General features: G+C 38.6%; 1 protein-coding gene across 1 annotated transcript in view; it reads right to left on the bottom strand.

The window, feature by feature from the left end:
- Mtmr7 (myotubularin related protein 7) overlaps positions 1-27,145 on the bottom strand; it is an 88,157-nt gene that overhangs the window by 33,324 nt on the left and 27,688 nt on the right. Inside the window, exons 7-9 of the mRNA XM_077792457.1 lie at positions 20,960-21,117; positions 13,344-13,472; positions 8,210-8,344 (exon numbers count right to left, since the gene is read on the bottom strand). Coding sequence (XP_077648583.1) covers positions 8,210-8,344; positions 13,344-13,472; positions 20,960-21,117 — 422 coding nt within the window. The remainder of the gene's footprint in view (positions 1-8,209; positions 8,345-13,343; positions 13,473-20,959; positions 21,118-27,145) is intronic.

Here is a 27,145-nt window from a genome sequence, read left to right on the forward strand (position 1 = left end):
TCACATTCATTCTAATCTGCCAACAAGGATCCCCTAGATACCCAACTAAACCTTGAGCAGGAATCACTGAATAAAATGAAAAGAGGAATGCAGACACTTGCCAGCCACTATTTAAATCCAGACACCTAATAAATGGGCTTTTCTCCCCTTTGTCACTTTCATTATCATAATTTTGCACATGAGAAGTTAGAGGTTTCTTAGTTCAAACTGATAATGGATTCTGAAGAAATTTATTAAGTCCAAAAATCTCTCTGCCTGAGCTCTATGTAGTAAAATGAAGAAGGGGACAAGTCCTGCCTTGTCCTGGGAAATGCATCCATTTCTAGATGGACATGCGTCTGCTAATACCCCACTGTTGCTGTTGGCCTAAGCAGGCTGTGACATCTTCAGAAACATTTTCACTGACTCTTCTGCTTACCCCACAAAGGGCAGCAGGGATAGTCCAAGGAAAGAACCTATGCCAGGATCACACTATCAGAAAAAAATGGTCACTTTTAAGAGCATGATGCAAAGCAATACTTTCAAAAAAGTAAATTAAAAACACATATATTCTTTGACCCAGATCTCCTACTTCTGATAATCTGACAAAATTTCAAAAGTACCAGCACAAAATGACAACGTTCAAGAATGTTTATTATAATATTTTTATAATAGTGAAAGACTTAAAACCCATTAATTCCTCAATAGGGCAATGACTGGATAAATTACAGTTTATTTTTACCCTAGACTACTACCAAGTGTCAAGAAGGATACATATTTGTGTATATATATATGTGTAAGTGTGTGTGAGAGGGTGTAATTCATATAATTATCCGCTTCTAATAAAAGCAAATTTACAGATATGCATTTATGTTTATGCATATTTATTAAGCAAAATAAAATATATGGAAGAATATGCTGATCCACAACCATTATAGCACAAAGACAGAGGGTGGCAAGTGGCAGAGAAACACCATTTATAAACCTTAGATACTCCTGTATTCCTTCACTGTTACAAAGAACATACATTAACTTTGTAATTTAAATAACAAATATAAATGTATCAAAGGTTAAAAATAAAACGGCAGAGGGTAAGCCACTGCCATAGAGGCTCTCAGGCTCCCATTTCCTTTTTTTTTTTTTTTGGTATGGGGATTGAACCCAGGGGTGCTTAACCACTGGGCCGCACCTCCAGCCCATTTTATATTTTATTTAGAGATAGGGTCTTTCTAAGTTGCTTAGAGCCTCAACAAGTTGCTAAGGCTGCTTTGAACTCATGATCCTCCTGCCTCAGCCTCCTGAGCCTCTGGAATTACAGGTATGTGCTACCATGCCAGACCCAGGGACTCCCATCTCAATAGCAGCCTGGCTCCATGATTCAGTTCATGTGGCATCAGTTCATTGGGGGAATGTCAGTACCTCGGGGCACTGTTCCCTGTCTAAAAAAGAGTCACCTTTCCCCTAATAAAACAGGCTTTAGGCTTAATCAAGGAAACACCTTAATCATGTATCTGAAAGACAACTTATGTTTATTTTTTTTAATTTTAAATATTTTAAGGGATTTAAAAAAATACTTATAGGCACTGTTCTTCTAAAACTATGCATTATAAAATGTCACTGCTTTATATAAGCATTTTTCAGAGCTGCTTGTTTATCCCTTACAACAAGCTTCATAAAACAGAACAAATTAATAAGATACTTGCAAGTATCCTTATGTTACATGAACCTTGTGTTTATCCTGTTTCTTGAATAACTCAAGTTAAGCCTGCTCAATACATACCACAGAGACACTCTTTCAAAAAAGTGAAATAAAATACTATTGCTATTATTTTAATCTATAATTGATTCCATGTTCACATTTTTTAATATTTATTTTTTAGTTATAGTTGGACACAATACTTTTATGTCACTTATTTATTTTTTTATGTGGTGCTGAGGATCGAATCCAAGGTCTCACATGTTCAAGGTGAGCGCTCTACCTCTGAGCCACAACCCCAGCCCTTCCATGTTTTTAAACCATCAGTTATAGATGGTGGGAGAATTGATTGGTAGTCTTCCTTAAAAACAAAGGAGCAAACACAGGGAAATCTTGGGAGCAAGTGTGTATTTCACATAATGAACAGAAGGTGGCAATATTTAATCTACCATCCCAAGTATAACTTTTGTCCGGAGTTTCACCTACTTTACAGGATCTATAACCATAATGTGACAAAAGCTGAAACCCCAAAGCAGGAAACACAGTTTTACAATTTGAAAATATTCAAAAAGTTACCCTAGTATTTATATATATGTATATGGAAAATATGCTGTTTGATGATAACAGTATAAAGGGTGCAGAGAAGCTCATAAATCATACAAAAGAAACTTGGGTGTTTCTCAATGAACTGTGTGCCAGGCACTGAGTACAATGATAAGATGCACAAGAATCTACTTCTGCTGTCCCGAGCTTACAATTGCGATGGAAAGGAGAGCACAGAGTACCAAAAGATAACAGACAATCCCCCAAGTGAAAGGCAGAGACAGCGACATGGCAGGAGTTGGAGTCTAGAGCAACCGGGTGTGGGCTACTGTTTCATGAGAGTGGAAGCTCAGGCTGGACTTCAAGCACAGAGGAGGACCCTCAAGATGAAGCAAGAGGAGGAGAGGGACAGGGACAGGGGCAGGTCAGTATCAGTGAGCCATCCATTCCGAGTGGAGCAGAAGTTCATCTATGGCAGCAGAAGCAAGAGAAGAAGCTCAAAAGCATTTAGGGTCCTCTGCAAATAGACTCATTTAAGAAATTTAAATTTTTAACTGAGATAGCAGAGGATGACTGAGGAATTTCTTAGCGTGCTTAAATAGAAAAAAAAATGAGATTTATTTAGTGTCCACAACAGAGAATATCCACCAGAATGAGAAGAGAGTGGAGCAGGCAGGCACCGAAACATTCAGTGGTGAATGAGAGGAGGGGTAGAGAACATAAGCCCCATGGAGACCTGTCAGGCTCACTGATGGTCATATCCCTGCACCTCATTTAGGGCCATACCCCTACTACACAGAACGGGAACTTCATGAAGATTGATTGACTGACTGATTAACTGGATAAGTAACTGAATAACAGAATGAAGTAAGAGTACACCAAGACTGTAAAGAAACAGCGTCAGATTCACCCCCAACTCTCAATCTAACAAACCTCTGAAAACACAAGAGTTCATCTTGATCTCAAGTTAAAGGGCAGGCTGGTCACTATCTTAGGCTTGGAGTGTAAGATTTCAGCAGTTACATTTTATGCCTAAGTAACAACGGGTCCTCATCTGGCATAGTTGGGGAACGACAACAAACGCTGATCTCATAGGAGGATGACTGGGCCATGCCCTGGTGTTTGTCCGGTGATGGTCCTTTTCCCTTCCTCCATCCATAACTGGTTCGGTGAAGAACCTTAACTTGCGGCACAATGTGAAATTATGAGAAGATTTTATGTCTTACAACTACTGTCTCCAACTGAGCTGGTCAAAATTCCTCCTTTCCTACTTTGTAAGTAGATAACAGCTTGAGGGACATATTCAGATAGGAACCCAGGTATAATGCAAATAATCTCCCTCCCCCATTCTGGGCTGTGTGGACCAGTGAGGGCTTTGCTTTGGGACACCCTCCCTCCTCTCTCTCATCTCAGTTCTGTGTAGTGTCGGGCAGCGGTGGTGAACAGCTCTTTGCAAAGCTAGGCAAGGTTGTGATTCTGTCTCTGTTTCCTGGATCACACTAAATGACCGTCTCTGTGAATCTGCTAGGGCATATCTTGGAAGAGGAAGTTCACATGTCACTGACATGGAAATCCACTTTGGTGTGAGCCTGTTCCCTCAGCCTCCCTTGCCAGAAGGTACCCCACAGTCACATACAGCTAGAGACCCCCAGCAGGCAAGCTCTCTGAGGAAGGTTCTAGTAAGATAATTCATGTCCAGCTCAACTCACAGGAAATCTGCCCTAACAGAGAGCAGGAATGTGAACTGCTCCACTGCTCCCACACCCTGTCTCCCTCCCATTCTCTCTTCCTCTGCTTGCTGCCAGGATGGCCCTCCGCGAACACGATGTACGTCTGATTACGAAATGAGATCCTAGATTCTCCTCTTTCTGGCAATCCTAATCTTTACAACTGAATTTCCCAGATCCAGTGAGTAGATAATGCCACCTAATCACCAACTCCAGAGAAAAAGAAAAACATCCCACGTGGCATCATGTCACGCCATAGGAAATCGTTGAGAAGGTGAAATTGGAAGCTACACCCACAAAACAGCCTCTGGAGGTGCAGCAAGGACAAAAGGCCGAGCACCAACTAAAGCCAGTGCCTGGCTCAGCACTTCCTCCACAGGGGCTGGTGTTCAAAGTACAGCTCAGAAACCTTTTTGCTTCTCTGGCCTTGGCCTGACTTTGGATGAACTAATGGTTAGTTCTTCAGGTCTGAGTCTGCAGCTTCACTTGGTGTGTGCTCAGAAGTAACAATCCTCCGGAACCCTAACATGGGGATGAGGTTCCCCCAGGAAAGATTTCGTATACACACACACACACACACACACACACAGCGAAACAAAACAAAACAAAAAACCCACAAACCACCATGAACAGACAGGCCCGGATTTCAATCTGAATTTTGTGTGACCTTAAGTAAATCTGGACCTACACCCTTACCTACGAAATGAAAAATCTCCTCATTTGCAGGGTTCTTTTGTTAAATGCGAAAGCACCTGGCAGTTTTTAAAAGCTCAGCAAAATCCAGAACATGAGAAGGGTATGAACAAGGTTGAGATATAATGAGTTATCCCTCATTTTACAATCCAGCAAATACCGCATCAACGCCTTTGCAAATTTTCCTCATGCACCAGACTCTAGCGGTAATATGTGACCTCGAGGACATAATTTTTGAGGAGATATTCAATATGTGCTTGAGGACTTCACTACCTTTGCCTCCCATGATTGTATTGTCAATAAGCAGTTTAGAAGGCTTTCACCTGAACAAGCTGCTCTGGAGGCTGTCCTATGGGGCTAGCCTTGCCCAAAGGACCTGACTCCTTCAGGCTGCCTCCAAAGCCTTTCTCTTTTTAATCAAACCTGTAAGCAACTTTAGGAAGTACCAGGTTTGCCACTGTCCACACCTTCTATGACTAACATGAGCTCAGTCTCCCGGCTACCAAGGGAGCCTAACACACTCTGGAACAAAAATCAACATACACGATCTCTAAAATAATGAAAGCACGAAGCAAACAGTTTAAAAATCATGTGAAGTGTGTGTGCAGGGATAAATACGAGAAGAGGGCCACCAATTTTCTTTAATGGATCAGTGTTGAACCACTTATCTCTTAGAGTAAACACACTAAGTGCTAAATATACCCTTCGAATCAAATCCTTTGGATTAATTTGTTTTAAATCTGGAATATGCCCGGCCCTACAGCTGCTACATTCTAGGGAAGGCTTACATAACACAGTGCAAACTTGGATCACTGGCTCTTAAATTAGCAGGTGAATCTGTCTGCCTTTATTTGAAGATGGGAAAACAGGATAGGAAAAGGGCTTTCCAGTCTCAACTCAGTTAAAGCCCTGGTCTTTTCTTCAGTATGTGTGTCGAAGAAGCAGGCATTCATTCATTCATCCTCTGTAACTACTAGGAAATCCAGAAGACCTCCACTTTACTTAGGGAAGGCAGTCAGCATTTGCAGGAAGGGGTTAAAGCGTGAGTCAGAGAGAAGGTCACAAACTGAAGGAGAACAGTACAAGTCAGAGATTTTTCTGGCAACTATCAAGTGAAAAGCGTTAAGCTGAAAAGCTATTTTTGTTTCTAGTTTGAAACTTTTGCCTATGTGTTGTGCTTTGAGAGTGTATCTAAAAGGAAGGGATCTGGATGTGTAATCTACTAGAATGTGACTAGGACCTGGCCGCAGCATGTTTCATGGCTGGTTTCCCCGATTGACTTGCTGATCTGGCATCTGAGAACAACTCCACCCTTACTACTCCACAAGGCTATTCCATAGCACACTCTGATCAGAAACAGAATGGACTGTTCTGAGGCCAAGGGCCTGAGGAGAACACTGACATTACATGAGGAAAACATTACATTAAGTGACGGAGGAAATGAATCACAGTATTTTTTAAAATGAGGCTCAGAGAAGCAGTGAAAATTACCAAGGTCTGAGTATCCATAAAAAGATTGCATCCCATTCTCATTTTTTTTCTCAAATTGCCACTGAGTACAGACTATCTATAAATACCCATTTTTAATAATGTATTCTTTGAGTGACTGAAGCTGTGGGTCCTACTTTTCTGTTCTTTTTTTGATGCTCTTTTTATTTTCTGTGTTCCCCACCACCGCCAGCTGGTACTAGGGATTGAACCCAGGGCTTTGTGGGTACTAAGCAAGTATTCTCCACTGAGCTATACCCAGCCCCTTTATGTTCATTTCTTAACAACTTCACTGACATATAATTCACATGCCATTCAATTCACCCATTGAAAGTGCAACTCAATGGTGTTTGGTATAGTCACATAGTTGTGCAACCATCACCATAATCTAATTTTAGAACATTTCCATCACCTCAAAGAACAATCTTCTACACATTAGCAGTTGCCCCCCTCACACACCATTTCCTCCCATCCCCCCAGCCAAAGCAATAATCAGTTTATTTTCTATCACTATGAATCTGCCTGGGACATTTTATATAAAAGGAATCTCCCAGTTGGGTGTCCTTTGGCATAAACTTCTTTCACTTAACATAGCATTTTCAAGGTTCATCATATTGCAGTGTATCAGTACTTCACCCCTTTTATAGCTGAATAATATTCCACTGAATGGATATACCACATTTTATAAATCCATTCTCAGTGAATTTATATTTTAGTGAATATTTATTTCCATTTTTTAGGCTCTTATTAATAATGAATAAACATTCAAATACTGGTTTTATGTGGACATGTTTTTGTTTCTCTTAGGTATATATCTAGGAATGGAATTACTGGTCATATTGTAATTCTATAACATTGAAGGTCCTTATGCTCTTAAAGCCTTTTTATGATGAAAAGAACTCTGACAGTATTTTTTTTTCCCAACAGTAATTTAAAAAGTAAAAAAATCTTAACATTTACCTCTTACCAACTACAGGTTTTGATATACACTTCCCCCCTCAGTTTTTTTTTTATTTCCCAGTGGGATTATATCCTACTCTTGTTTAATGGTACGTGCTAGACTCCTTTCCTTTCCATACCCATATGGAGAGAAAGAGCTGCATGTATATTTTCACTCTCATCAGTCATAGGCCCAGATGTATTTCATTATTGGTTAGAAAGTACAATGGGAAATATATCGAATAAAGGACATTTCATTCTGTCATCTCACCCCATGCAATATATTCACTGTACTTAGAGGTGATTCGTTTCTTTGTTTTCACTGGCATATCCCTCTGGGGACTCTGTTTTTTGACTGATTTTGAAAAAACTGGGTCTAAGGAGCTTAACTGGAAACCTGTACTGTACTTAGTTCTGTGCTTTTAAAAAAGTGAAGCTGAATGGGAGGGAAGTGAAAGATCACCTTGGCCTGCCCCTTGCTCTGTTATTTCCTACTAGAAGTTTCATCAAACTAGAAGATTAACACATAGAAAACAGACAAGTAAAAAGTTCTGTACCTCCCCAAAGCCTCCTTTCTCCATGGAATTTTAATAGCTTGCTGTTTATCCTTCCAGATCTTACTCTATATACTTTTACATATGTACAGGTTTTTTTACATAAATATAATAGTATACATATTATTTTGTGACTTTTTTAAACTTAACATTATATTTTGTAGCTCTTTCCAAATTATTGGTATAGATCATCACAAGTAGAATTTGAAAGCGTGTATCTGAATGCCTCACAAAAATTGAACTGCTGGAGCTCCACAGTACACTTCATATTGTCAGAACAGAAAGAGGTGTTTTAGAAAAAAAATCAAATGGTCCCTGGGTGTATTTAGGAGGGCAATTTCTAAAACTAAGCCAGCCTCATTTAATGTGCTCACAAAGCTAGGAGCAGGGGAAACAGAAAATGTGCTTGACACACTCAGCCCTTCAGGAGCTTAGGCCCTCAGAAAGCAGCCCAGCAGGGCGCCCGAGTACTGACCATGCAAAGAGGAACAGCCCCTGGGCAGACCCAGCAGTGGTGGACTGTCAGCTCTGCCTGGACTCTGGCTGCCCACCGCAGAGCCGCATAGAGGCATTGGAATGGTGCCACTTACTTTAGGCCGAGTGTCCACAACGTAAATGAAGTCGCTTCCTGGATTGGCTTTCCTGATGGCCTGGAGCATCTGCTCATCCTCCAGGCACCGTGCACTAAAGCCAGACAGGGGCTGGCTGCTCCGGCAGATGGAGGCCTGTGGGAGAGTCATAGAGACACAGCAACATCAGGCAACTGCACCCAGAAGACTCTGGAGTTATCTCCCAAACAGAGACCCCTTGGTTCACCTACACCACACACCCGCTTATGAAAATAAGGTAACACTGTCTCTGGAAATCAAGATTTTTTAAAATTTTTAATTCAGGTCAAAGAAACCACTTCATGTGCAAACAGTACAAAAACTCTTTGTGTAAGATATCAGGAATGTGTAAAGATGTTTATGTAGGATCAAAATTATGAAATTTAAAGCCATTTAAATAACCTACTTTCCTTTTCACTGGTATTGTTTCATTTTCCTGCCAAAAACAGAAATGCAAAATAAATATTCTAAAACTTACAGGATGAGCTAATAGCAAGACCAGTTAAAAAAAAAAAAAAAAAACATACGCATACACATAGCTTTGTGCATGTATTTTTAATGCTATGCTGCTGTTCATTTTTTCAACTAACCTATTTAAAAACATTACCAATACTAAAAAGCAACTCTAATTCTAAATGGTAAATTTTCACTGTAATGAAAGCCCAGGTTGCTGCCAGGTTTGGTACCAGCTTGACACAAATCTGTGCTGACTCCAGTGTACTTAGAATCAAGGGACTACTTTTGGCATCAATCTGCATTCTTTACTGCGCTGTCCTTACCCTGCAATTCTAACATGGTACATCAGCCTTCCATATTCATAGATCCCACATTAGTGGATCAAAATATTCAGGAAAAAACTGTGCCTGTACTAAATAAGTTCAGACTTTCTTTGGTCATTATAACAATATAGCATAATAACTACTTACAAAGTATTCACGTTGCACTGAGTATTTAAAATGATCTAAAGAAGATATTGCACAGGAGGATGCACTCAGGTCATACACAAAAACATGCTATTTTTGTATCATCAGACTCTGGTCTCTGAGGAGGATCCTGAAACCATTGCCCGTTCATGGACGGCAGTGTACTGCAGTGTTACATGACATGTGGAAGAACACAAACCTACCCCTGAGTTGTGAATAAGTGAGTACAGATGAACTTGCAGCTATAAAACATAAGGTTTTTTACCTAAAAAATATTTTTTAGTTGATAATAGACCTTCATTTTATTTATTTATATATGGTACTAAGAATCGAACCCAGTGCCTCACACGTTAGGCACTCTACCACTGAGCCACAACTTCAGCCCAAAACCCACAGTTTTTTAGTAAAGTATCTTTTTGTAGATTTAAACTTTGCTTTAATGTTTAAATTAAATATATAGAAATCTCCCAACAAAATACATGAATGACTCAAAGAATCTACCTTAAGTCTGCAATTCCCTTGGGTAGGAGGAGGCAGTAGTCATGGTTGGTGAGAAGTGAACCCCTCCAGACAGACTGAGAAGGGGAACCCCTTGTGGGAAATAGTCTCCATATGTCATTTCCTGCCCAACTGGCTGGATAATAGGGCTCCACCCATGAGAAGGTGCCCTCTCTGGGTCCAATTTCTAGCTTCCCAGTTCCTAGAGCCCAACTCAAGACAACTTGGTAAGGGCTTGCATTTCCCCAGAAGAATGTGGGCATCGGTGCCCCTCAGTGGAGCAGGTGGGGACATTTCTCACTACTCATAAACATCAAGAATCATAGACTGGCTAGACATATAGACATCTGAGGATGCCAGTTCCATTCTGAAGTAGAAGAAGGCCATTACTGGTGTGGTTCAAGGAAATCAGGACCTGGAGCTACACTCAGAATTCAGGAGGGCAGTGCATGGAAAATGGAAAACAAAGCAAAGGGGCAGCTGAGTCCCTTCAGAGACGTATAGTTCTTGAATGTAGGGAGAGGAGAGGGACCAGAGGGTCTGAACATGGGAGAAGAGGACAGCAAACCAGGGAAAGACCCAGAAGCAAGGCAAAGAGAGACCCAAGGACACTGGGGAGCAAAGGACCAACAAATCGCCATAGATGGCTTGGCCTGGGGTCCGGCTTCCTTTCAGTAGTGATCTTTATGGGGTCAGAGTCTGCCACCTTGCTCTGAAGGAATTCTGACTGGAGAGTGAATGATTCTGAGTTGGCTTCACAAGATATTTTATCTGGGTTAAAGAAATATTAGTTGAGGACGGCTAGCACCAGGCAACCTATTAGATTCTATTAGAAGAGTAAGGGAAGGGACCTCCTCTAAATGTAAGAATTGGTCTGTGAAGCACACACCTAAACTCACTAAGCCAGTGAGATTCCAACCATGAAGTGAAGCAAATTAGTGACAACAACAGTTACCAATTACCTTCTGGGGCAGAGAAGCTAGATTTAAATGAGGGGTTAATTGGAACAGTTATACTATGAAATGTGGCTAATATATTATACCAGACATGTTAAATGGACTTCATGCTAGTGTTTTGTGGGTCATTTTCTGGACCTATGATGTGCTCCAAAAAGAATTCCTAATTGACTCAGGGATTCCTCACATGCAGTTTTCAATTTTGTACCAAACAGTGAGTGGTCTCTGAGTGTTTCTTCGTATCCTATAAACACTCTAGATAGTTGAGAGGTTAAGAAAGTATTACTAGTCCCTGGCAGCACTTCCTACAGGTGTCAAGGTCCTGAGAACAGAGGTTAAAACATCCCCAGTGGTATTATCAGGAAAGCTGCTTATTTACAAAGCTACTAATCATTAAAATCTACACGTTTTGAGTGCATATGTGGCAGGCACATGTTTAAGAACTTCACTTTGAATTTGGTGCCAACATACTTTATATACAGAGATATAAAAAATTGTGGTATTTAAGTGTATTAAGAATTGTAATGCAAAATAAAGAGTACATGTATAGTGGCATAAATTGGCACGAACATACTTTATATACAGAGATACGAAAAATTGTGTTCTATATGCGTAATAAGGATTGTAATGCATTCCACTGTTGTTGTGTATTTAAAAAATAAATTGATTAAAAAAATAAAAAAAGAACTTCGCATATTTTATTTGATCTTCTAATTATCATATATAGTAAGAGCTTTTATTATTTATAGATGAAGTGATGAAAGCACACAGAGGTTAAGGAACTTGTTCAAGATCACACAGTTAGTAATTAGTAAAACCATGATTTTCATCCAGACAATGTTTCCTGATCCTAAATTCTTACCCAAAAGTAGCACCCCCAGCAGAAAAATAAGCCAGATGGCCTAATATAGCATCAAGAGCAGCATTCAAGAAGATCTGGCTTTTAATCCTAGTTTTAGTCTCACTTACTATATGACCTTGGGTAATTTATGTATCTTTTCTAAATCTTAATTCTCGCATCTATAAAATAGTAATAAGATTAAAACCAAAGTGTGTGATAAAGTATATAACACTATAATGCTCCTAGAATTGTGCCTATCACATAAGAGGTTTCAATGAATATTAGTGATGAAAAGAAAAGCTGTGTTTTTCTTAAGGAAATGTCCATTAGAAATCTTCAAGAGTTGTGTGTCCCAGAAATTTATGCTGGGAATTTAGAAAACCATGTGGTGCACAGTTTAAAGCAAACACCTCTCTTTTTTTAAAGATAATATAATAAGAAGAAAGAATGTACCAATTCTGAGAGCTCTTGATTACAAACATGCACAAAATTGTGAACACTTATACACCTCTATCTGTGATCTGCAAAGCGATTTGATTCCAAAGGGAGTCCATGAGACTCTACCTAGCCCAGGTGTGGTATAAGCCCTAAAATTAACCTTATGGGTTGCCTTGACATCTGGTGAAACTGAGAGGTCCCCAATGCAAGCTCCCCTCAACACTCTGCTTCTATGGATAAATAATTCTCCTTATCTAGCAGGGTAGGGGCAGTTGCTGTTCATCCCCGAGTAAGGTGTTTCAGTTTCCCAGAAGACCACAGAATTATTCAAATAAGCCTGGGGTGACCTCACCATGTTGATGCTACAAAGCCTGCCTCTCCCTGACCCTGCTTGTCCATTGAACCCCAATGCAACCCCCATGTGGATATTTGTGACATGTGGTACCCTCCTCCTGGGCATTGAGTCCATGTGACCTCAAGCTGTTGTGGATCTACTATGTCCAATGTGAAGCGTCATGAGTTTGGCCATCCCATCACTCTAAGCCACCCTAGATTCACCAACAGGTGTGTAGGACATGATTACAACACTGTGTATGGCAACAGTGGATCCAAAGGGAATTAGGAACCAGCAGCAGGGGCATTTATATCAAAGGACCCTCAAAAGGTTCATAAAATGAGCATGGTTAGATCTGATTCCAAAGGAAGTCCATGAGGCTCTACCTAACCCAGTCATCTAACCACCAATTCCCACTGCCCAACGTTAGCCAAGTCATCTTACCATCAAAATGTCCCTTTAGTAATAGCCACACACACCCCCGCCCCGGGGAGGGTGCATTCCAGTATTTTAACTATAAAATTGTTATTCTTGTTTACAAGCACAACGTTCTGTTGCTGGGGGGGGAAACATAGTCTTAAACCTAAAAGGTCAAAATCACAAGAGAGAAAGATCAGTACACTTATAGAATTTGTATCCACTAACGTTTTATGGAAGATGGCCTGTTCCATGTGTGGGTTTTGATGAACAATGACAGCCAGAAGATTTCTCAGAGTGGGGATACTCAGAGGAACATGGTCATTAAAAGGGGGATGGAAAGAAAAGGAAAAGAATGTGTCGCAGACTTCAGGGGCTCTTCTAACATCAATTTGCAAAGGCCCTCCAGCCCTGGAGCAGGCAGAGTCTCTCAAGAGGACTGCTTAGAGGAGGGCAGGAATCATGGAAGATCAAGTTCAGGTACTGTCTGAATCCAACCCATGACTTTATTGTCAAATAAACACAGAGGTCCACTTCTATATGAGATGAAGGTCTTAGCATAGTTGCACTGAGTTATGCCAAACGCAGGAAAAGCCACATACCTCTAAAGAATTCAAACACACTGTGAACAGAGGGCAGCTAGAAAAAGGTCTGGTGATGATAAAACAGAAAAGCAACGTGTGAAACAAAAGCATGCCTCGAGACTTACGTGGTTATCTTTATAGTAGTAAGAAAGGGCAGGAAATCGCCGTCTACTCCGGAATTTGGAACTCCCTACGATGATGTGTGCCGTGGCTGATTTGGGAACATACAGTTCAGTCGGGTAAGAGTCACAGACCTATCACCAGAAAATACAGAAGGATTTTTAGACAATTGAGTAATCTTTTGTAACTGCCACCAGAAATTCCACTTCACCGTACTTGTAGGTGGCATACGTTAAGTTTTTTCAACTAAGTTACAGAGGAAGCTCTTTTGAGAAAACCAAAACACTTCCAAGAAATAAAGTGTCACTGATTCTTTGTGATGACTCTGACAATAAACAAGACACCCCTGAGCATCCTGTCCTTCTACACTGTCCCTGTTCTCCTGGGACCCTGTTTGTGAAGCAGTCCAGTAAAAAATGAGCATTCTGTCCATTACAAAGGGACAAATTGTAATTTTTGCCTCCTAACAGCTGAGAAAACTTAAGCCAGTAGTATTTGATTGAAAGACTGCCTGACACTGGGGACAATTTTCCTAAAATACAAGTGCAGTAGCTGTCATCAGATTACGTTTGTGTCCCTGGCACAAAGGCTCGAATTCCTTTGCCCTCCCTGGATACTCCTGTCCTGCCTTCTCAAATCTCATCGATTCTTCCAGAGCCAAACCAAAAAGTTCCAGGGAGCCTCCTCTCTGATCCTCCAGTTCATATAGACTTCTGAATCTGATTTCCTAATATGCCACTCATTACCACACAATACACAGCTTTATTTATATTTGATTTTTATAAGTGTTGATTTGTAAGTGGTAAGAAATGATTGACTCTTTCTGGCAGGAATCATCACAGTGGAAACTCTCATACCTTAGAAGGATTTTGTAATTTGCTTCAGCACCTGGTTCTGATTTAGCAACTTTATGACCTTGGAGAAGCCAGACTAGCACTTTAGTTTTCTAATCTCTAAACCCAACACTGCAGCAATAATATCTCGAGGGGTTGATAAAAGGATCAAATCAGATAGCACTCGTGACAAAGTACTTTATAAACTGTCACAGCTGAAAGGAACGCCAGTGGGAGCAAGTTATAGCTGCTGCTCAACACATATTTTGCTTTTGCATCAGTCCATCAATCTTTCTGCAATGTGTCAATTGCAGTTTCTTGGGCTTCATCAAGCAGCTGTTTATTTCCTTCCTAGGCAAATCAAGAGTTCTCAAGAGGGTAGAGCAATGGGGAAATACTTTATCTGCAGATCCTCTGTCCATCTCCACCCACCCTTACCACTCTGGAAGATGGAACTAAAGGGAGTGCAAGCCAACTACATGTGAGATCCAAGTCTCCTAAGCTCTTTCAAATTGTTTCATCATGCTGCCCTCCCTTGCCTGCCTTTACCATCTCCATTACCAGACTGGTGGACAACATGGAGCAGGAGATAAAGAGGCCACAAGGGAATGTCCACAGGCCCAAAGCATAATTTTCGGATTCCCCCAAAGATATTTTAGGAAAGATTACCAAAGAGTTTACTGTGGGCTCTGGCACCAGCACTCTGGAGGAAACTCCTGTACCAAGAACAGATGGCCAAGCCTACTTGGACTGGGACAGTTAGAATGACTGCTGCAAGACACCGACTTCTGTCCCCATGCCAACCCAGTGTCTAAAGCCGCCTGAAGTCAGTCTGCTAGATCATTACTACATAGACCACTCCTGCTTGTCTGAGGTTCAAAAGACATGCAGTCATTGCACTAGACATTTCTTAAAATAACAGTTTTTTAAAAAGAAATAAGTAGGTTTTTCAGTAAATTGGGGACTACCTACTTTCTTCCTTACAACAACAGTAAGGAATTGCAAAATTTTATGACTAAATGAAAGAAGATTAAGTGGTGGGCAATAGTTCTCAGCATACTTATTCAATATTGCTTCTGAATATCAAGAGGTGAGTCAAAAACTTTGAGTTCCTCCCAGGTCCTTTGACGGATCTCCCAAAGCCAGAAAATGCCCAGCTTGGCTCAGGTCATGGCCCTGGGTGCACCACAGATGGAATGAGACCAAGAAAGAAGATAAACATCCGGAGCCCACTCTCCTTGACACTCTCAATTCAACTTATTATTGTCTATGCGTGCACAGTCTTCTTTGTTCACCTGGGCACCAGAAAGGACAGACCCCTGCCCTCAGACTATCAGACCTCTCACTCTCCAAGACAGAAAAATATAGACCTTCACAGCTTAGTGTGTGCAAAGGCCAAGAACTTAAGAACCTGAGCCCAGTCAATAGCAGCCAGGCTTGCACTGGCTGACAGGATCTCCCCCTAGGAAGATGATAACCAGTTACAAAGTTTCCTCCTTTCCCCAGAGCACTGGGTCTTAGGAGAAAAACTCCATGGTACATACAGAGCTTTCTGATGAGTTTCTCATGGGGAGCTCTAACAAGTTAAAACACCTTTGAAAAAACTCAGACTCAGTGCCAGTTAAAAAATACAACTTCTCATAGAGCTGAAGAAAAGAAATTCATCCTGCTTTCATCAAAGTAGACAGCGCTCGTGAGTGCAAATTAAAGTAAAAATCCTACATTGAAAACTACAAAACACTGATGGAAAAAACTGAAGAGGACACAAATAAATGGAAAGGCATCCTATGTTTGTGGATGAGAAGACTTAATACAGTTAGGATGTCCATACTACCCAAAGCAACCCACAGATTTGAGGCAATCCCTATCAAAATCCCGAGAGTGTCTTTTGCAAAAGTAGAAAAATTCATCCAAAAATATGTATGAATTCTCAAAGGACTCCATATAGCCAAAATAATTTTAAAAAGAACAAAGTTGGATGACTCATACTTCATAATTTCAAAGTATATTCCAAAATCACATATATTTTATAATAATCAAACAGTGATACTGGCCTAAACACAGACAAATAAATCAATGGGATAAAGAACTCAAAAACAAACCATCACACACACACACACACACACACACACACACACACACACATATTCCAGTGACCCTCAGTAAGGTTGTCAAGCCCAATAGGAAAAAGACAGCCTCTTAAACAAATCGTGCTAGAAAAACTAGATACATACATACAAAAAAAAAAAAATTGAAGGCAGACCCTTACCTTATGCCATATTCAAAAATTAACTCAAAATAGATTAAAGATCTAAATGTAAGATAAAAATGTATAATGCTCCTGTAAAAGTAATTCAGGGGCTTTATATGGTGATGCACAACTGTAATTCCAGCTTCTTAAGAGGCTATTGCAGGAGGATTGTAAGTTTGAAGCCAGCCTTGGCAATTTAGTGAGATGCTGTCTCAAAAACTAAAAGTAGCTAGTAATATAGTTCTGAGGTAGAGAGACCCTGGGTTCAATCCCCAGTACCACACACACACACACACACACACACACACGATATAAGGGAAAAGCTGTATTGCATGGGGCTTGGCATCGATTTCTTACATATGATACCAAAAAAGACAATAAAAAAGAAATAAGATCAATGGGAAATGGGACACATTGGAACACATCAAACTTAAAAATGTGGGTCTAAGTACATAATCAAAACAATGTAAAGACAACCTATGGAACTGGAGAAAATATTTGCATATCATGTATCTCCTATATTATTACCCAGAACATAGAAAGAACCCCTACAATTCAACAACAAAGTCTAATGACCTGATTAAAAATGGGCAAAAGGCTTGAATAGACATTTCTCCAAAGAAGATACACATAATTGTTAGGGTTGTCACCATTTAGAGTAAAACAGAAAATAACAAGGGTTAGCAAGGATGGAGGACAAACTGTAACCCACTGTTGATGGACTGTTAAAAAGTGCAACCACTATGGAAAACTGTAGGAAGTTTCCTCAAATTTTTAAAAATAGAATTAGCATATGATCCAGCAATCCCACTTGTGGGTAAATAAACAAAAGACTTAAAGCAGAGTGTCAAAGGGATGTTTGTACAACCATGTTGACAGCAGCATTATTCATAACAACCAAGAGGTGAAAGCAAAGCAAATGTCCATCATCTAAGGAATGGATAAACAACATATGGAGATCTTTAATGGAATATTATTCAGGCTTTTTTAAAAAGCAGGAAATTCTGTCACATGCTATAACAGATTAACCTTGAAGACATTATGTTAAGTTTCCTATGCCACTCCAGAGACAATATTGTATGATTCCACTGATGTGAGGTTATATAAAATCATCAAATTCATAGAAACAGAAGTAGAATGATGGTTGCCAATGCTTAATGGGCACAGAATTTCATTTTTGTAAGCTGATTTATTGTAGAGATAAGCTAGCAACAATGTGAATATATTGAGCATTACCAAACCATATACTTAAAATGGTTAATATGGCACACTGTATGTCACGTATTTTTTACCACAATAAAAAAAAATTGTGGTAAATTGTCACTTATACTACAGACTCAGAGCTGCAGTCCAAATTCTAGTAATGAATCATGTACCACATTATAGCACAAATGAGATTTTAAATATGGTGGAAATATAAGCCACCATTAACCTCAATAAGCTTCCCACAATTTTGTCTGGTTTTGAAAATCAAGAAAGAAAATTCAGAGAGAATAGGAAAAGTTCATAAATGTGAAAAAAGCTTTTTTTCTGAAGATTTTTTTTCCTGAATCTTTTATGTTTCTTCTGATTGTGCCTTAGTTAATTATGAAAATAGATTAGAAAGTTAATCATTTTAGCTTTTAATAAATAAGGAAAACAATTTTCTTTTCCTTCCATTAAATAAATTAGCCTGCTGGGAGTGCCCGAACGTCTCTGTGTTGTCCTACCCTGAGGAATTTTCTTGGTAATTCTTTCGCCCCATTCAATAAGCTTTTGCTGAGTACTTACTATATTCCAGGCATTGTTTTTAGGCACTGGGGCAGATATAAACAACAGAATTTGGGGCCTTGAACATCTCATATTCCCAGAACAACTGATCTTTGTTGTTGACCTGGTTATAAACTTCCAGTAAACGTATTGCTGTCCCAGGTTGTTTTCCATCTCAGATGCCATCCAGGTGGTCTGAGACCTCTGTATTCAAGGCCAATTCCTCAATCAAAAACTTTCAGATAAGTGTTTGTTGTCAGGAACTGGGGTATACCTACATACAAAGTTTCTTCTTAAACATCTAGGATCTAAAACTTGTTTCAAGAAATTTATGATGAATGAGGAAAAGAAGGGTATGAACAGCACAAAATAACTTATGTATAAACAAATAAAATAGAATAGTAATACATAAAACATAGGTGTAGAAAACTGAAGTAAATGGCTTTTATAAAATCACAGGTTTGGGATATATTTAAAATTGTAGACCAAGAGAGTTCAACTAAAAATTTAACCTAGTAATAAATGCCAATTACTTTATTTTTTTTTCCAAAGTTGGATATAAAACAAAATCCTGGCTCCGAGAGTTAAATTACCATAAGCAAGTACCATAAATGATGGAGAAATGAGGACAGAACTGACATAATAATATTAATAATTAACCTCTCCAAGACCACACAAATAGAAAATGGCAGAACTAGCTCTAGAGGCCTACGTCATCATACTCTATGTCTAGTGTCAATTCCATCATCAGTAGTTTCTTCTCCAAGTGACACCACTTGCCCCACCTACCTCAAAGGATCTATGAGAAGTAAAATAAAATAACTTGTAAGGGAAGGAATCAAAAAGTACAAATCTTCTCAATCATGAAACGAAAACCATAAGGAAGGGATTAGGACAAAACTCTCTCAGTTGACTAACAGAAATATTCTGGAAGAACACAATTTGTATCCTATTTTTAAAATGGTAATAAATCAGGATATGTCATCTTTTCCCCTATTTCAGTGATATTTACAAATTCAGAAAATTCCCTAGGTTTTTACCTCTTCTGTCTCAATGCAGTTTATTGATGGTTATCTTTGTTTTGCTGCGTGTTACTTTTGAAAAGAAAAGTTGAGTAACATGTTTTGCAGTCTGTACAATGTAGGACTTTAATGACTGCTCATGAGTCATGTCTGTAATGCTAATTCTAAAAGGAAATCTTGTCAAAAAGAAAAAGAACCTGCATTTCCAAGAAAACGCTATTCCACTAGATGTGGCCCCACTTCATTTTCTTCCTTGCCCAAGGATGTGTACATGCTTTTTATTTTTTTTAAAGAGACATCCAATTTTCTTCCTTAAACTTGGATTTCCCTTCCTTTTATTTCCAGCCTAAAAATTCAACGCAGAGGCTGGCTTCAGTAAGAGAAAAAACTAGACTGATAGTGTTACCCAGATACTTTAAAATGATTAAACAAGGCTTCATTGTTAAATTGAGGTGTAATTACAAAGAGGAATCAGTATATTGAGTATCTATTCTACCCCAAATAGACTATAAATGCAGGATACTCTGAAGAAGGATGTGGAAGGACCAAACCTAAAGGAAATTAAGATTTATTATAAAGCTATGATAATCGTAATAACTAAAAATGTAATTATAGAATTTACATAGTATCAAATTTGGACAAAGCTTAGCAAATAGACCAGGGATTTTATTTTTCAACAATATGCTAAAATATAAAACTTGATTTAAAAAAACAAGAATCAAGACTCCCCAGGAACTATCAACAGCTCCTGAAAGGAAATATTTGCAATAGTTACACAAATTATAACAGATTATTACCTAAAATAGATAAAATACTTCTATCAGCCCCTCCCCCCCAAAAAAGAAAATCTTACAGAAAAAAAAAGAGCAGGGATATGAACAGGAAATTGGCAGAAGAGTCAATGTGAATGGCCAAAAACACAAGCATTACTTAGATAAGAAAAAAGTTATCAAAGCAAGTAGATGAGAAAAAAAATGAAGGAAAATTTTAAGACAGAAGAGTGGACTTGGGGTGGGAGGTTGCCTCATGAATAGGCCCTCAGTTCAATCCCCAACACTACAAAATAACAAGAATGAAAAAAAAAAAGCCATAGAAGAATGTTAAAGTATTGGCGTGGTGGGTTGGTAATTAACCCTCCTCAGTTTTTTGCAAACTTTCTGGAAGTTTCTTACATTAATATTATTGCTTCAAACATTTTAAGAATAATGAAGCCAACACTGATATGAAAATCCACCACTGGAAAGAACATGAGTTTCATTTGCTACTCCTGTTTCCCTCCTCTCTCTGTTCCTTTCTACAAGAGTAGACATATCTCCTCACATCTCTCTGGGGGAACCTCTTGGTGACCTTGTGTACCAATCAAAAGTCCAGTGAGCACACTGAGGAGCTAGTGCCAAACTGCCATCAGAGTCTCTCTGACTTCCCCACTAATTGCTCCCTGTTCTATAAAAAGATGTGATGGGAGAATGAGGTCCCAGCCAGCCCTCCCACCAACTGCCTGGCCTCAAGGTCTCCACAGGACCTCCTTGAATGTCCAATTCCTCAAACATAAGAGGAGGAGTATCTACTAGTGATGGTCTCTAAGGTTCTCTTGTTCAAACTTTCTGATTCTAGGTGCAGAGAGAAAAAATAAAGCTAGCAATAACTAAGAGAGGCTTGGGAACCCACACACTTATACCTACAAAGAGACATAACATCCACAGGATATGAAAGTCATGATTCCATGTGGACTGACTATTTGGATTTTGCTAACTGCCTCCACTCACTTTATAGTCTCTATTCACATCACTGAGCTGCCAATAATTATTAGGGAGGCCCATTCGCTTGTATTCTTCACTGAGATCGATCTGCATCCAACCTTGTTCTCTTTCTTCTTTATCCAGCTTGGGGTTGAATGAAAAGCAGTATAACTCCTCATATTTCACTGCAAGAAAAGGAAGAATAAGCCAAATCAAGCTGAGTCAAAGCCAGAACCAAATCTCCCCAAAAACATTCTGTCCCAGTTAGAGCTCACCATCCCAGCCTCTCACCCCTGGCACAATCCCAGAAGCACCCTCTGTGACCAGGGTCACCCAGCTCCTCCTCCTGACAAGGTCTTGGGGCATCTGGACTCAACTTTGCAAGAGCTTCTTTCCTTTTAGAAAACAAGGCTTTTTCTCCCTGTGTTTCCCCCCACCCACCCGCCTAGTTGCTTTAAAAGTGAATATTTTTTTTCCAACCATATAAAATATGAAGCATAAAAATAATGAAGAATGTGTGTGTTCTTTAGACATCAATAATGCAAGATATATATCTCAATTTGGGGTTTGGAGTAGCCTCTCAGAGGCAGAAAGGAGGCCAGGCCACCTCCACATTTTGATGCTCACAATACTAAAAATTAAATATCAAAACAGTTGGAAAAGCTGTTTATGTTTAAAAACACTTGAACATATAATAACTACTTAAATATAACTGTACTGCTCATATTGACAAGATTCATAATAAGATATCACTGTGTAAGACACAGTGGTCTGGTCATGGAGTCAAAGGATGTACCATCAAAGTCTTTTCTCAAATTTTTCATGGTATTTCTGTCTTTATATATTGCCTTTTATGCTTGTGAGGCCAAGCCCAATGACCACATTGTTTTTCTTTTTGCAATAAAATTTAGGATTTGGTTTTCTTCCTCGGTTCTTGCCATAAAAGGAAAGTGTCCAGGCCAGCACTGTCCATCAGAAATACAATGCAAGCCACATATGTTATTAAAATTGTCCTTGCAGCCACACTTTAAGAAGTTAAAAAAATGAAATTAATTTAGTAATATTTTGCACTTAACCCAATATACCCAAAATATTATCATTTGAATATGTACATGATGCAAAGTATATTAATATTTATACATTTCATTTTCTACCATCTTTGAAATTCCATGTGTGTTTTATATTCAATGACAAGTCTCAGTTCAGATTCAATCACATTTTAAGCACTAAACAGCCAGTCACATGTGACCAGTGGCTACCATATTGGACTGTTCAAACCTAAACATTACTACCTAATAACTAATGAAGTCCTTTTTTGTTAGATTCTGCCCTAATAAATGTATTGATCCAGTTAGTAAGCACTGTGGTGGTTCTCCGTTTACAGATGAGAATGCGAGGCAAAGAAGTTTGAAGAACATTCCTTCACACAGGGCCACGAGGCTAATGGCGGAGAAATGAAGACTGAGATGAGGCTGTCTGGCTGCAGACTGTAGGCTCCGGAGCACGGCACACACGTTCCTCCAATGCAGATCCTTCTTTGCTCTTCCCATACTTTCCTTGTTTCATGCCCCTAGTCTTCCTGTTTCTCTCAAATAAATTTCTCCATTTTCGTATTTTTCCTACATCCTATTTATTCCTTCGCTTGCTAATAGTCTTCAGTTAGCACAATTTTTTTTTTAAAGGGAGAGAGAAAGAGAGAGAAAGAATTTTTATTTTATTTTATTTTTTTTTAGTTTTCGGTGGACACATTTTATTTGTATGTGGTGCTGAGGATCGAACCCAGCGCCCCAGCATGCCAGGTGAGCGTGTTACTGCTTGAGCCACATCCCCAGCCCGAGTTAGCACAATTTAAAGCTCCTAGACACATGTATTTGGAGACCCTATAAATAATCTCACCACCTGCAAGAGGATGAGTTACACACGGGCAGTTTCAAACTCGTGTTGTTGCTGTTGAGGTGACTCAGACACATGGAAGAAAGACATGGTCGTATTTTAAGTCATTACACACACACTTCTATGAATAAAAAGAACTTGACTGGATACCTTAGACTCTTTCAGTCTCTCTTGATGTCATCTTTCTAAATTTCAAAACTTGAAATACTGACTATTGAAACAAATAATAAAATACATACAGGTGCATGGACACACAAACACAGAGCAGACTCCAGTAAAAATGGCTTCTTGTCAGCTTATTGGGAGACAGCATTAAAAAAACTGAGATCCTGTTCTGGGAACTGCTGCTTCAACACTGACACATCTTTTCCATCTTTAAGTACCATTTTCATGACTCAGGCTTCTGCTACCATAATGTTAACCACAAATGCAATTTGTTTAAGATGCCAAAAGAATCTCTTGAGAACACTACAGTTCCCTCTGAAGAAAGAGCTGATGAATATGGGGTAATAGTGGAAGTTAAGTTTTCTTGGTTAAATATTTACAAATAGGCTTAAAGGTAGAGAAAAACATTCTAGGATTCCTGATAGTTCTCTGTGTATGGGCTGATGCCTGTTTCTACTGCGAAGAGGCAATAAAACTGTACATAAACAAAAGCAAAATTAATTCATAACAGACATTAAAAATACTCTTAAGACATCAAGATCACTCTAAAGACATCAAAATGGGTTGACACTGAAATTAAAAATTTTCTTTTGGATATTTTTAAAGAAAAGGATGATCAGCCAAACCTCAGGCCCAACTGAAATAAAATTCTATATGAGGACAGAAAAAAACTCCCTTTTTGTTAAGTCAAAGCTCAGTCTTGTTAAAGTGGGCAGCTTTTTTGTTAAAATGCCCAGAAGAAAACAGGATTATCTGCTCTGAAAAATTAAAAGTATATTAACACAAATGTAAATGTCACTGGATATATCCAACCTTGTAATTTTCTGTTCCTCTCACTCCCAGTTCCTAAAAAATGCATAACAAAATCTTTAGCAAGCAGCAGGGAGGTAAGATAAAAAAATTGAAGGCTAATTTTTGTTTGTTTGGGTTATAGACCTTTTAAAAAATTACATATTGACAAATTATAGTGGCATACAGTTATGAGGTACAGTGCCATGTTGAGATTTTTAAATATAACGTGGAATGATTAAATCAACCTAATTAACATATCCTAACCTCAAATATTTAACATTTTTTCAATACTTATTTTTTAATTGGACACAATATCTTTATTTATTTATTTTTATGCAGATTGAACCCAGGGCCTCGCACATGCTAGGCGAGTGCTCTACCACTGAGCCACAACACCAGCCCAAATATTTAACATTTTATGATTAGAACATTTGACGCAATACTGAAATATACAATATTCAATTACTAGCTATGTTCGCCATGTTGTGGAATAGATCTTTTTTTAAAAAGTCAGGCTTATTCTTCCCATCTTGATGAAAGGAGAGTGCAGACATTTCTTCAACATATTGATTTCAGATCTTCTGGATAAATACTCAGAAGCAGAACTGCTGTATCATGTGGTAGTTCTATTTTTAATTTTTTGAAGACTCTCCATATCATTTTCCATAATGGCTGTAATAATTTACATTCCCACCCACAGTGTATGAGATTTTTTTTTCCTCCACATCCTTACTAGCATGAAAGAATTATCATCCATCTTTTTTATATTAGCCACTCTAGCAAGTGTAAGGAGATCTCTCAATGTGGCTTTAATTGCTTCTCCCTAATGATGAGCAATGCTGAGCATTTTTTTCATGTATCTATCCTCTTTTGAAAAATGTCTATTTAGGCTCCTTGGCCACTTCTTAATCAGATTATGTGTTTTCTTTCTTTAGAGTTCAGTTCCTTACATATTTTGGATACTAATCCCTTATTTTAAAAAAATGGCTTGCAAATATTTCCTCCTGATCCATAGATTGTCTCTTCACTGTTAAGTGTTTGTTGTGCAGAGCTGCTTTTCATTTTAGAAAAATCTTTAAACTTCATAGAATTTTAACTGAGGGAAAAATATTTGCCTACTCTATCTAGAAAAGTTCCATCCCTCAGTTGATTTGCTATTCTTAAAATACCTACTCTTAAAACATGTCTGATACTTCATTGTGTGTGCACATCACAAAGTCTGGAGTCTTTTGCTGTTAGGGACCAGCAGGTTCAAGAGGATGTGCCCTGAGGGCCGCATTCTAAGAGGCCCCATTACTGGAAGGGCACAGGAGTTCTTTCTTCCCATAAGAAGGTTTGTATAAATATGTCAAAATAGACTCTACTGTCATCTGTAACTGAAAAGAAGAGATAAAAATTTTTAAAAAAGAGAAAATACTTTACATGCCTCTGGACTGAAGGAGTAAAATTCATGGGCAGCTTGTATTTTAAAATTAAAAAAAAATTCAGAAAAAGTATGTGGAAATAAAGATTCAGAAACCAAAATGACAATTGCTAACATGCTACATGAAATGAAAAGTGAATATCAGTTCAGCTGCATTTCTGGAATAGCCTAATCGGTGCTTTAGTCAAAAGCAGGACCTTCACCCAAACACAGAGATGCATGTTTTGACTGATGTTATTTCCGCACTGTTCATGGTAGTCTTCTTTAACCCATGGAAACATGTCACTCCAATCCAGTTCCATCTCCATTGCTCTCATCAACCTCCTTACTCTCAGATAATCTCACTCTAGAGAAGATGCAAGAAAGGCTTCTGGTGGAAAACTCTAGACTTGGAACTAGCAAGCCAGCAAACGGTGCCCCCATCACCTTCCACTCTCTGCTCCTTCCCTCCCATACAAATGAAAGGATGCTCAATTCTGCCACAGGAAAGAGAGGATGGGGAAGACAAAACATTAGGGAAGGAAGGAAAATAACCTAGCTTGATTCCCAGGTATTGGGAAAAGGTTATGAAAACAGAATATTTAGGGAAAAATATGGAAGAACAGCCTCTTATTATAGACTAAATGAAAAAATCAGAAGGTAATTTAATATTAAAATCAAAAGTACTTTAAAATTGAAAGAAAAACAACACCATTTCAGCATGAGCACAATGTGAACGATGGGTAAGGAGGGCAAAGTTACAAGCTATATCAGAAGGACACAGAAATATGGGGGTTTTGGGGCTGGGGATGCGGCTCAAGTGGTAGCACATTTGCCTGGCATGCGCGTGGCGCTGGGTTCGATCCTCAGCACCACATACAAATAAAGATGTTGTGTCCACTGAAAACTAAAAAAAAAAAAAAAATATTAAAAAATTCTCTCTCTCTCTCTCTCTCTCTCTCTCTCTCTCTCTCTTTAAAAAAAAAAGAAATATGGGGGTTTTAGTAACTCATGATAAACAAATTGCTCCAGATATTCTGCTGAATTCAAGCAACTAAAATAAATGTAGTCGAAAGACCATTTGGAGTGAGGTGAAACTAACACAACTTTTGTTGGATTTTGTATATTTAAAGTAAAAGTAAGGAGGATGCCTATTTCGAATTAAGCATTAGGACTACTGACACTAACACAGTGAAAATGGACTACTAAACTCAGATTAGCATTATCAATAAGAAACTCCACTTTAAAGTCCATTTGAATATCAATGACTAAGAAGAAACATAAAAAGTTAAAATTAAGCAAATGAGACCACCTTACTTATGAGGGTTTTTTTTTTAATCATAATAAATAAACTGGGATGGGGATGTAGCTCAGTGCAATAGCACAGCATGTGCTTTGCATGTGTGAGACTCTGGGTTCAATCCATAGCACAGGGAAAAAAAAAAAAAAAGATTGCAGAGGAATTGGGAGTTGAGATGCTGAGATGAACTAGAAAGCTGTAATTTAGTAAAAATGGGAAAATAAACAAAAGAAATTATTTAAATGTTAAAGGGCCCACAAACACTAAAGAAGGAAAAATAATTGATATAAAAACAAACAACAGAAGGCAAATGAGAAGCAAGAATTAAGAGAACATGGGAAAAACAGAAGCCCTTGAGAAACAGGGGTCTTTCAATCAGAAAACTTTATCTCCTTATTCGTAATTGGATCTATGGGGTTTAACTTATTTTCTCATTTAGGTCACAACTTTTATTTTAACCTGTTTCTTTACTGAGAATTAAAGAGCTTACTGAATTTGGCCACATTATTTTGTATCAGAATCTTTCATAGCTCCTGACCAAATGCTTACCATTATTCTTACAAAAGGCAAAAACAAACAAACAACAAACCTCTCCCAATTTTTCAGTAATTTGATTTACCTTCATCCCAGAAATCCTAAGAATCTTGAGAGCTTTACAAAC

The sequence above is a fragment of the Urocitellus parryii genome, chromosome 14 (assembly GCF_045843805.1).
Source record: "Urocitellus parryii isolate mUroPar1 chromosome 14, mUroPar1.hap1, whole genome shotgun sequence".
Classification (NCBI taxonomy): Eukaryota; Metazoa; Chordata; class Mammalia; order Rodentia; family Sciuridae; genus Urocitellus; species Urocitellus parryii.